Raw genomic sequence first — 12,743 nt, forward strand, 5'->3', positions numbered from 1 at the left:
ATAGTTATGGCTAAATGAATAGCACACAACCATAAGGACAGATATTAACTCATTTTGATACAGCTGTCTCAAGGACAGCTCAAATAGATATTTTCTTGCATTAATTGCAGGACAAGATTAGGTTAAAGAACTCATTTCCCTCAGACTTGTTTAAGGTCTGCTGTAATAGATATTTTTGGATATTTTCTCTATATAAACCACCCTAATTCATTGTTTAAAGGGTTGGTTGGTTGATAATCCTCATTCTAGACTTGCGCTGTATTTTTGAGAGCTCTGTAATCAAAGACTGTTGGAATGCTTTGGATGAAGAACTGACTGTTGTGTTATTTAATGGCCAAAGAGTGACTGTGGAATTCCTGTGCTACTACATGGCTCAATAAGTGTTTTCCTATCTCTGTTTACAGTTTACATATGTTTATGCACCATTGTGTTACCATCTAAATAGCAAGAAAAAAGAATAGCTTAGGTTTTGCTTTGACTGCACCATATGCTCAGTTCTTGTTATTTCTATATGTTTTCTTCAGAAACGGTTATGAATATGCGTACTTAAATGATCATGTTTACCCTGTTTCTTTCACATATGACTGTTATTTAGGAATTCTTGACTGCTCCTAGACAAACTTTCATTCACCTTCCTTCTCCGTTAGCTAATGAAAGATTCTTAGTTGCCTTTCATCTATGACCTTCATTCCATCTTTATTCCAGCCTGATATTGTTCTATGTGTAGCTATCCTGCTCTATATTCCTCTTGTGACCAAGAAAACGCAACAGCAAGCCCTAATCCATGACTCCATGCCCAATGGTTTGAACTTCTCACACTATGCATCCCAACTCTACTTGAAAACATCATCCTTCCCACCAAAATAAAAAAAAAACCCATGTACACCATAACTAGCTTAAAATCAACCCAAAACAAAGCTAAAATTTAAAGAGAGAGCCCTCTCTGACTGCAGGTAGGCTAGGACCTGCAGCCCAAAGATTGGTTTGTGGTTACCTCGACCGTATCCCTTAAGGAGCCAAGGGACAACCTGAGTGATGTTTTCATAATTTCATTCGTGGTGGACAATCTGGTAATAAAGGGTTTTTCAGCAGAGGCAATATGACTTATATTCATTCTAATGAATTTGTGTTTGTGGTGGATATTGTAGACATAAATATTTAAGAAAGTACATGTAACAACAACAAACAAGTACACAGAAAGTGGTTACCGTTTATGAGTATGAAGTCTTTATTGAATTATGATTAATGAGTCTTATAATATCTTTAGTCAATCGACATATCATTTTATGTTTTAAACTTACTGTTTAGTAAATTTTCTTTCTTACTTTTTAGGACATATTTTTAGATGTGAGGCACCCTGTGATCTGAATACCCAGGTAGATCCAGGGACAACAATTCGAATGCATGGATTTGGGATTTTATTGAGGAAGCATTCATCTGTAATTTCAGTGGGAGTAGAAACAGAGTAGTTTGCAGGGGAATAGAATAGATTACCCCAATGTTTTCAGTTTCCCCCCTCCATTTAGTACAGAGACAACATCAACCATCTAGGCGTTATAACATTGTCACAAATGATCAGCCATATCCTCAACTTTCAAGTTTCAGGTTTCAACAGATAGCATTTATCATCAACATTAACTGTAACAGATAACATCAACCATGAAATGTGGGCATCATGACCAAAGAATTGTAACATGCAGTCAACTGTCATAGAGTGTTTACAAATTAGACCATAGTAAAAGCAAGTCTAAGTTTTGAACTGCAAAAGACAAAGATTTTGACTATCTACTAATATTTCCTTTTGCTATCTACTTATATTTACTTTCCATGAGCAACTTCTACAAAATGTCAAGTTGTAATATATTGCCACCAAAGACCAGATTGGAGAGATTTTCACAAAAACTCAACCTGTTGACCACTCAAGGATCAACAACATAAAGTATCAAAGATTCCATGCCAAAGCACATCACAGAGGTTTCCACCATGTTCAGAAAGTTGGAATTTTTTGAACGTCATCATCATCTTGCAACTTTTGGTCATCATATTGTAATCCAAATTCTGCAGCCCTGCGGGGATGATGTAAAATGATTTTAGTATGATGAATATAAAGCCATGTAACACAACTAGGTAGTTTAAGATTTTTGCTAAAGAGTTTTCACTCTAGGTAGTTTTTTTTCCTTAGCTAATTGTTGACCACTGAAGTGTACCTAATTTTTTTTTGAAGACTCCATACCCAAAGATATGTCAGAGACTTCATGTACGATCAAAGTTCACTATATCATCAGAGTTTTTTCACTCTATTTTTTCCCATCTTCTTCTCATGTTGTACTCAGATTCCACAAGTCTTGCGGGGATGATGTAAAGTGATGCTAGTGTGATGAGTTGAGTTATGTAACAACCTAGGTAACTTGAGACTTTGTCATCAAGTGAGTTTACTCTGGGAGGTTTTCTTTATTTGGTTAATTATTAGGATCTTTCGAGGACTTAATAATTAATTGAGTTTTTTTCTCCAAGCATAGCCCCAAAGCCGGAGTGCGACTTGATGACAAGGCCTTGGGTGATTCATAGTGTTTAGAGTCCTTATATATTACCATGCTAGATCAATCGTAAAATTTCGTGGAATTTGAATAGGTCTAGGGGTCAGTTTTTAATTTTTTAAATTTCCCACACAACGAAAATTTGAATAAATTCTGAATGTAAAATGTAATAAGTGATGTATAGAGAAGTTGTATGGGGTATGTGTGCTCAAAATTACACCTCTCACCCTCAACTTTTTACTATGACACACTTTGATGGGTAAAAAATAAGTTCTAGACCCTCAAAACCCACTTTTTTAAGTTTAGTGGAAAATGTGGGAATAAATTAGCCCAACAATTAAATAAATTGGAGAAAATAAATATCCACACATGCTAAATGATGTGGAAAATCATCAAGGAGTTAAAGAGTGATGTGGACTCCACCATGGACCAAGAATCAAGGAGAAACATGTGACATAAAGGGCAATCGAATTTCTTGGAGAAAGACAACGAGTTTCAAGTGACAAGATCCACGATTTGAGGAGGTTAACTTGATATTCAAGGAGATATCATGACTTGGCTTGAGATTGGATTGGAGTTCACTTGAGTGAGGTGGAGAGTGGTCTCCTACCACTCCACTTCACTCTCCCACATGTCCTCTCATCTCAACGAAGTCTCCCTCATCAAGGATTGCATGGGCCTCTAAGGAAGAAATCGAGTTGCCACTTGGGAAATTTGAATTTGCATGGAAGAGCATTGGGATTGTCACCATTTGCCTTGGGATTGGCTCCCACAATTCTATCTAAGTGAGCAATGGATTCTCACTATGTATTCATGTTATGAGCTATCGAGTTTGAGGAAACTCTGCTATTTTGTACACTTGCATTTTGCTATTAAAACAAAAACTTTGGGGCAATTTTGGTGTTCTCTTGGCATTTTGAGGTGATATCTTTCCATACTATTGCTATTGTACTTCAATTTCTTATGCTCTTGAGTTTGTATTAGCTTTTAATGCCATTTGTTTTGGATTGATGTGTGTAAAACTATCTTGCACATACCTTTGAATTGGAGTAGTGTTTTAGGAGTGAAATTGCTAATTGGTTTTTGGAGAAATATTTAGTTTATTTCACCCATTGTGTTGCTCTAATTCTTTTTGCAAGCTAATATTTGTCTTCAAGTGTATAGGGAAAATCTATTTGAATTGTGTGTAGGAATCCATTTGGGCGTGGGAGAAGTCTCACATAGATCAACTCACTCCCGGATTCAAGATTGCTCAAGACCCATCGATTTTCACTTCAAGGCTTTCATCTAAAGAGAAGCAAGAGGGGAGTTCTCTTTCCCATTATTTACTTGAATCATTTATAAATTTAAATGACATGCCTCTTTTGATTTAGAGCTTTCAAAGATTACATAAGTTATATAAAAGCAATTTTCTAGACTAGACAAGTATGGGGGTTCACTCCCATCACTTGGTTTGGTTTCTTGTATATTAGCATGTATTATATTTTGACTTTTTTGCATGCTCTCTCCACTAACAATTCCTTTTGTATTACAACCCATAGTTGGAGCCTTTGGCAACTCATCTTGTGACAAGTCTTGAGGAGAGAATTTTTTTTTGAAACTTCTAACTAGTGTTTGCAGGACCTCTCACACTTTTGGAGATCAATTTCAAGGAGGCTGTGAGCACTTGAGGGCAACTGCAAAATAGCTAGGCCGTGGGCCCTTTGAGGCTGATTTCTTTCTTGTAATTTTCAGATTTGAGAAATTTCCATTGGCCATTGTGGTTGCCAAGTTTCACAAGGAGACTCTAGCTTCTATATTTCCTACTTCGTAAAAGTTTCTCCTTCACCTTTTGGGCAGCCTTCTAAAGGCCTTCTCCTCATTGTAACATTTAATAAAATTCCTATTTTCTTGTGGGAGCTTGGGAATTTACCCAATGACATCCCTCCTCTTCATTTAGAGGGAGGACTTTTGTTAGGTGGATTGATTTTCTTGATATTTTTCTTTTAACTTATATGTGTGCTTAATTGAGAATTAACACAATTTCACATCACATTTCATTTTCTAATTAGGTTTTGCTATTTAAGTTCTTGCATGCTTAAGTTTCAAGATTGATGATTTGCTTCTTGAGCAATTTCATTTATGTACAAATTGGACATTGTGGTTCCTTGTGAGGTTGACATTTGTGATTTCTTCCGTATCAATGAAGGAAAATGGGATGTTGGCAACCATCATTTGACAGTGACCCTATTTTTGATACTGACAAGGAAAATGAGGTACTCCCTTTATTCAGGGAATTACCCATTGTGATGTACCTTTTCACACCATTGAAAGAGAGGATCATTATTTTTCCATTCATGAAGAAGGTCTTGTGGTCGCTCAGATTGTACAAGCACGATGTAACAACAACTCAGGTCAGGGGCTGTCACTCTGATCCCAACCTCTCCGTTCTAGCTGTCTCCCAACAACAGGCTATGGGGGTTAGTACCCATGAAATGTAAGGATGAAAGGCTTGTTGGCAACCAATAGGTTTGGGAGACACGATTGAATGCCCTAGCTACTTGATTAATCTTAGCAAGACTTAAAGATCAAATTAGATTTAAATGTGAGACCAGTGCCTTATGGAGTCAATTTATTGCTTTATATTGATTAGAGACCAAGTAACCGGATGAACAACTGCTGTTTTAATGAATGACTATCCTATATGCTATGCAAATCCTAAGACTTAGGTGTGATGGAAGAATCTTGGTTACTTTTAATTATATGCCTGCTCTAGATGATTCCTTTCTCTTAACTATTTTGGAACTAGTCTCTAGAGTAGGTTGTGGGGTAGAAGCCAAAGGGAAGCAAGCAGAGACTTGATTAACAATCCCTGCCCCTGTGTTCTAACCACCTGATGCCTCTGACGCTTCAGTGATTATGTCTATCTATCTCAATTGACCAAGACTTATTCTAAATTCATCAAGTTGTTCATCTTTAAAATCTCCTAAAGCCTGTGTTCCACAGGTTACCCTCGTCCATTCACCTTAGGGACTACCCCTCTTGACTTGTCTAGGAGAGAGTCTAAACCGAGTGAGTAAGGATTAAGAGTGACAACCCTTACTCTGAGTGTTGTCGCGCTGCCTAGATACTTTGTGTGACAATACCAACAACATTGACTTGATTGCTCGTCCTTGCCATTCTACTATCTATGATTCTTTTGACAACATGGCGAGTAGCCTATTCATGAAGAGCATTACAGGTCCTACAATAAGGCAGAGCCTCATTCACTTGATTTGTAGATTCAAGCGGATTGGGAGGTCTCTGCTCACTACATTGGCCTTTTCTCTGCCAAGTATTATTGCTTTGTTATTATTATTATTCCTAGGTTGAAAATTATGTGCTTGAGCTCTTTTCATTTGGATCAACCTAGACTGCAAAGTACTTATTTCCTTAGCATGGTTAGAGGTTAATTTCACTTGGTTAAGATCCACACTTTCAAGTTTTTGCCATAATTTTTGGATAGGGTCATCATTAGATTCTTTAACTTCTTTACCCTTAGGCTCTTTTAAATTAGTTGTAGCCCTATCAAAGCCAGGAATTTCAGACTTCCCCGATGCCTTTTTATCCTTTTCTAGCTCTTCTTCTAAAGCTTGGAAAACTTTATAATCACCAGTTTTAGCTCGTCTTAACTCATATGAGGTATCAAGATTAAAAGCATCGATGTAAAAATCTAGAAGAGATTTATCAGGAGGCTTATAATCTTGAGATATTTCCTTAATAATACCATTAAATCTCCTATTAAACTCTTCAACCGTCTCATTCTCTTTCTTTTTTATGATATTGATAGCCTTAACCAAATGCCTTTCTTCTTTTTTATCTCCAAATTTATCTTTGAAGGCATTCACTATTGATTGAAAAGAATCGAATGTGTTATCGGGCTTCTCTGTAAACCATTCCAAAGCATCTTGCTCTAAGGTAAGAACAAAAAGTCTCATTTTTACATCCTCTTGATTGTTACCTCTAGACCACTTACCCCATCGACCAAAAAAAGCACTTAGATGAGCTTTGACACTAACTACATTATTGCCTTGAAAAGAAGGCAACTTATCGATACCATTTTGAGGGAAATCATGGGGATAATCCTGAATGTTAGCAAAGTTACAAGGAGGAAACAAGTCATCTATGATGACTTGCTTAAAGGGAAAAGGAGGGACCAAATGGATTATAGAGAGAGAGATCCTTGCTCAAGAAAAACAACAGATCCAGAAGAAGTGAGTTTCGAGCGAAAATTCTCGTAGGAAATAAAAGAAGTGGAGTTGCCACTTGAACATGAATCTATCTCCAAGATCCAAAAGGAAAAAACTGAAAGGTTAGTCGGGGAGAAGCAGATGGATATCAAGGAGGGCTTCTTGTCTGAGAAATAATGGATGAATAAGTGGATTTGCCACCCAAACAAGAAACCAACCGAAATATCTAGGTGCTAAAGGTGCAGATAGGGAAGATGAAAGGATTAGTGAGAGGAAAAAGATAAGGCGATGAAAATATGAAGAGATGAAATGGCACCAGAAAACGTTGCGTTGATGGGATAATAAATGATGAAAGATTGAGAAGGTTAAGACAAATGTCGCAAAGCCAAGGTCCAATAAATTGGTCCAATAAATAAGTCTGAATGGCACGGACACTTGAACATGATGGATCCCTTTTGCGAAAAAAGGGGTGTACTGCTATGGGGTTGTTGACACAGAGTGGTCAACAAGGTGCAACTCGAGGTTTTCTTGTCGCTGATCTATGGTATGTATTGACTACGAGCTTCCTATGTGGTGCTTTATATTGTTATTTTGAGATAATATGTAGTGTGTGCAGGTACTGAATTCTTGGTTTCCAAGTTCACAGACTGTGGGCAAGGGTTACTTTGCTTGGATCTCTAGTTTTTATATGGTGGATTGAATCTTCGCATGGGCTATAGTGAGCATTAATTTTTTTGAAGTGTTTTAGACATTCTTTCAAGGAAAAAATATCATAAAAAATATTTTCTAATATCTATTTGAAAACCCATGTATATTTTGTAAATTTAAATTTGTAAATTATTTGTCTAATCAATGGGTTGGGGTTTTAGTTTTATTTTTGTATACACAGGAGTTTGGGTGTTTCTATTTTCATTTTTGTAGGTTAGATTGAGAAATCAAGTGGGAGAAGAGCTAGATCAACACCCTTGAGGGTAAGATCTAGTCTCTTGGATTTTTTTGTAGGTTCCCCACGATTTTTCTTTGGAAAAATCAAAGGCGCTAAAGCATAACTTTTTTTTGAGGAAGGTTTTCAACCTTTTCGAGACTTCTAGGCCCAGATTTGCCTTCCGAGGCCTCATTGTCAGCCTTCCTCCCTTCAACGCCTTGGTTTAGGGCCTTGTTTAGGCTTTGTTGAGGAGTTTTGAGGCCTCAACCTCCTCTCTTCCCTTTGCCGCAGGCCCTAACGGCCTTGCAGCCTCCTCTTTGGCCCTTCATCCTCCACCGTGAAGCCTCCTCGACCCTCCGTCCCCTCTCGGACCTCCTTCTAGCCTCCGCTCCCTCTTTTCGGCCCTCTCCTTCCCCTCGACCCTTCTCCCTCGGCCTCCCTTCCTCCTCTTCTCTCTCTTGGCGTCCCTCCTCAGCCCTCCTCGCTCTCTTGCCCTAAGCCGTAGCCTTCTAAGGGCTTGTGGCCTCTCCTATGTGGCGTTTAGGCCATAGGCCTTAGGGCTTGCCCTAGACCTCCATACCCTCTCTTTCCCAAACGCTAGCCTCATTAGGCATAATGTTGGCCCTTTGAGGCCATATTCTTCATCCTTGTGCCCTGATCTATCATCCTAGCCCATTTATCCCCGCAAATTTTCCTCCCTTAGCCTTGTTCTCCAATTCTTGGCCTCTTTTGCCCAAAATTGACCCAAAACCCTAAACTGAAGTTTTAAAGCTAAATACTTGGTAGTTTTGCAGGATTAAGGTCTCAAAATTCTTATTTTCCAAGCGGCAAAGTGATCCCAAAGTTTCAATGATTTTCAACGGTGGATCTTCAAGGCCTTAGGCCTAGGGTTTGACCTCTAAACCCTTGTTTTTTGTAGTTTTATTACAGCAAACAAATTACTTCTAATTAGGCCCTAAAATCACAAACTAAATGGTCAAAGTCATTTAAAATTGCAAAATCTTCATTTTCACAAATTTTGGCCTCTTAGGTGTTTGAGTTTTGGCGTAAATCTAACATTTAAGCTTGTTGGATTTTTCTGCATAACTGAAATTTTCTGTAGTTCTGAAATTTCTGAATCAAATACTTAATAAGGGCTAAAAACTGAAATTTTCAATTTCCGGAAATTTTTTCTTTTTATTGGAAATATTGGGCATCTATTTTTGGCTTGATTAGTTTGCTGATCTGTGGTTAACTCACTGCTGTAATAAACATATCAGTTCTGAAAATCGCTGAGTCAAACTCTCTAAAAGCCCTAAAATTGAAATTTTCAAGTTCTGGTGCATTTTACTATTTTTGGGCATATAGGCCATCTATTTTTGGCAGTTTTATCTTGTTGATCTGTCTTTACTTACTGCTGCAAATCAAGAAATCAGATCTGAAATTTTACTGAATACATCATCTTAAAGTGATCTAAACAAGCTGAATTACATTTGCTGGTCATTAAAATTTCGGTGTTTTATGTGTTGGGCAAGTTTCATTATTTATGCACTGTTGTTACAACATTGATAAGATCTGAATTTTCTGAAGTAGTATTGTTGGTATAAACTGTCATAAATCTGTGATCAACATCTTGATTGACTATTTTAAGCATTTGGCATCTTGGGTTACTTGGTATCTTGTGGAATATTGTTGAAATTTACACTTGTATCTCTAAGCATTTTATCTTGTCTAAGATTGCAATTCATTATTGTTAAGTACTCTTAAAAAGATTCTAATTAACTATTTAAACAACTTAAGAAAATCTTAACTCAAGATAAATCTTGCTCATAGTCTCTTGCATAAGCATACTAGATCTAGATTTGCATTAATAGTTTACCTCCTAGCTTAAGCTAGGTTGGTAGAGATATAGGAAAACCCTTCTTATCTAGCTTGAGGGGCCTCGACAACTCTTCAATGGTTAACATGGTGACCTTGCAGTCGTCATAACCACAGTCTCTGCAGTGCCGAAGGCATTGGGTGATAGAAGCCTAACAAAAGGTATCGTTAATTAAGGCCTAGCTTGCTTTCTGTTAGCGTCCTTCCCACAACCTACCTTGGAGCCCAACTTCAAAATAGTTAAAGGAAGGTTACGCATAGATTAGGCATTTAACTAAAATTTACCAAGATCATTGCATCTCACATAGGTCCCTAGAATTTGCATATCATGTAGGTTAGTCAATCATTCAAGAAGTGGGTGTCCATCCAGTCATTTGGTTCCAATTCATAAGAAGCAAGAATTTGTGACTCCATTAAGGCACTGGTCTCATAATAGAAAATCTAATTTAATCAATAATCTTGCTTAATTTCAACCAAGTGGCTAGGCCACTCATCTGTGTCTCCCAAGTAAGTTGATTCTCAACTTGCTTTCCTTCACTTCATTCCATAGGGACTACCCCCCATAGCCTGCTATTGGGAGACAACTAGAACAGAGTGGGCGGGGATCAGAGTGATAACCCCCGTCCCGAGCATTGTTGTGGTGGCTGTACAATCCGGGTGACAACAAATCCTTAGGGGGCATTGAGCTTAAGGTAATTGAGTTACTTGATCCCTATGTTTGATTATGGAAGCCTCTTTGGTGTTGGATTGTGTTCACCACTAAAAGAAGGGGAGTTGATTTTGGGGTGACAGTGGTAACACTCCCATTATTGCAGTCAATCTAGGTTGCCTAGTGAGGCTTTGCACCAAGGTGCTAGATTTTGCGATAACAAGCCGATTAATAGACAAAAGGGCATATTCACGAGAGAGGGACCACCAATGAAGTCACCACTTTGTTAAGTCACAAGCTATGCATCACAAGATATGACTTGTATTAATTATTAACTCTATTGGGGTTTGCAAAGTGTTAGGCCAACATTTTGTTGTAGTCCTATTGCATTGTAGTTTAACAATGCTAGATTGAGTTTCTATTGGCACAAGCATTATATAGATTATGCCTATTCATCATTGTTGAGAATTAGTTGCTTAAGTGAACCCCATATTGGATTATACATGAAAATATTTAGCAGCAATTCTTGATGTATTTACAGTGGGTACTTTTATATGTATTTCTTAGATGCTTACATTCTGTTCCAAATAAATTGTGTGTAGGTTGTTTTTCTTTAGCTTTAGAATGTGGATAAAAAATACAAAGCCATTTTTAGAAATGTTTTAAATCATGTATTATTCCCAGCCATTTTATGCTAAAAGTTTATGAGAGAAAGGAATCAATTTTTTGGAATATGTTTCAAAATAGAACTTTATGCATTATATTATGTTAAATATATATGCTTAAATCTCTACCAACTATTGTAGATGGGAGATGTTGTTGTTCTTGATGTCTCGGCTACACAAATAAATGAAGATGGTACAGATGGTGATAAAATCCCATTCACTGAGCAGAAAGGTGAGATTGTGTGTAACTTCTCTCTTTTGTTTTGATGATATTCAACATTTAGAAAAGAGTACGCTTATGGATATTATAAGCAATGTTTTGTCCATTCTAAGATATTTTATTGATGGAATTACATATGCAACCTTTGGAAGGAATTCCTTATTTCTTTCCACCATGTTAAGATTGTCATATATTACTTTAATTACAATCTTACATCTTAATGTACACCTTATGTTCGATTGGTATTCTACTTTACAACACTAGTTCAAATTTCTGTTAAGGTCGATATCACATCTCTCTTGTTCACACCTGAAAATGCAAGTCTGTTTTGCATTCTTGAAGGCATTCTTTTCAGTAGCACTGTGCCAGGAGATATGGGAGTTTGGGATGAGTTATGGGTTAGAGACTCGTCTTGTTATCATGCATTTGTGGGATAGTGGTGCCTTTTCTTACCGTATTGAAGGATGCTCATATGTTTGGAGGAAATTTTTATTGTTGAGTCCACATATTTTGAGGCACTATTCCAATTAGGGCAACATCTCATGTTTGGGGCAGTTTTATACATCTTTTCATGCATATTTATCCAGTGAGGGTACCTTACACATTCCTCGATGCAAATTGTACATATTTGGAGGTATGAGTCATATATGGGCTTGTCTCACTAACAAAAAGAAAGTAGAAGCTTCTAGAAGGATGGCTTGTGTTAGGACAAGGAAGCTGACAGGGGTATCGCTATGGCAAGATAAGTTCTTATGAATTTTAAGTTATATTTTATGAAGGTTCTAGATTCTTCTAAGGACGTTTAAATGGAGTTTTCTAGGAAGTTTTTTAAAACAAATTATTAGAAATAAATATGGAGGAATCTCTAGGGGTTTCTAAATAATATTGTATTGGAGGAGCACTCTTCACTAAAAGCTTCTAGGGTTTTCCTTATACTATTTTATTGACGCTTATAGTATTTTTTAAATATATTTTATTGAAAGGTGGAGGGATATTGAATGATATAAAAGGATGCCTTCCCCTGATTTGCTATAGGTAATTTTCAGGTTCAAGAAACTACTTGAATACTCATGGAATTTGTTAAGCGTTGATCTTGAGGCAGATTTGAAGGTCTTCAATAAGTTTTAGGGCTATAGCATTCAAGTAAGGCTGGTTCTTTCACTTGCATTTGTTTATTTGCTGGTATTTTGTACTTGGTGCTTGCTGCTGGTCATAACTAGTGAAGGAAGGGTTGAAAGAGTGATGCTTTGGTCCTCTTCAACCAGATTGATATCAAATGCAAGTGTGCTATATTTTGAGGACTTTTATCCAATGGAAAGTTTTCCTGCAGCTTCATTTTCATATCCAGTATCTCTCGTTTGATGGAAATAAGATTGGATATGCATTATGAGTATATTTGATCGTTAATGCTTCGCTGGAAGTGAATGTTTCTGATCGGTTGTAACTAGCATAATATTGCACATTTGTGGGTATGCTAAGTTATCTATTTTTGTTAACACTTTTCAAGTCAATTCCTACATCCTTTGACTCCATGCTTGATGTTCAAGACATTTTATGAGTTGAAGTCACCATTAATATTCACTGCAGATTTTTCCTTTGTTTCGCTAACTCTGGAAATTGTTGTAATGGTTTTAAAGGACAAATTTGGCATTCCTATTAGGGGATTCCAATTACCCCCGTAT

The 12,743-nt window shown here is 37.1% G+C and overlaps 1 protein-coding gene across 3 annotated transcripts in view; it reads left to right on the plus strand.

Moving 5' to 3' along the window:
* LOC149141286 (trigger factor type chaperone family protein) overlaps positions 1–12,743 on the plus strand; it is a 365,480-nt gene that overhangs the window by 158,838 nt on the left and 193,899 nt on the right. For all 3 annotated transcript variants that reach the window (XM_089447542.1, XM_089447541.1, XM_089447540.1), the window contains one exon: positions 10,983–11,073. In XM_089447542.1, the coding sequence (XP_089303668.1) occupies positions 10,983–11,073 (91 nt within the window). The remainder of the gene's footprint in view (positions 1–10,982; positions 11,074–12,743) is intronic.

The sequence above is a fragment of the Pinus tabuliformis genome, chromosome X (genome assembly GCF_031772625.1).
Source record: "Pinus tabuliformis cultivar Carrire ecotype Pingquan chromosome X, CPIR1, whole genome shotgun sequence".
Taxonomy (NCBI): Eukaryota; Viridiplantae; Streptophyta; class Pinopsida; order Pinales; family Pinaceae; genus Pinus; species Pinus tabuliformis.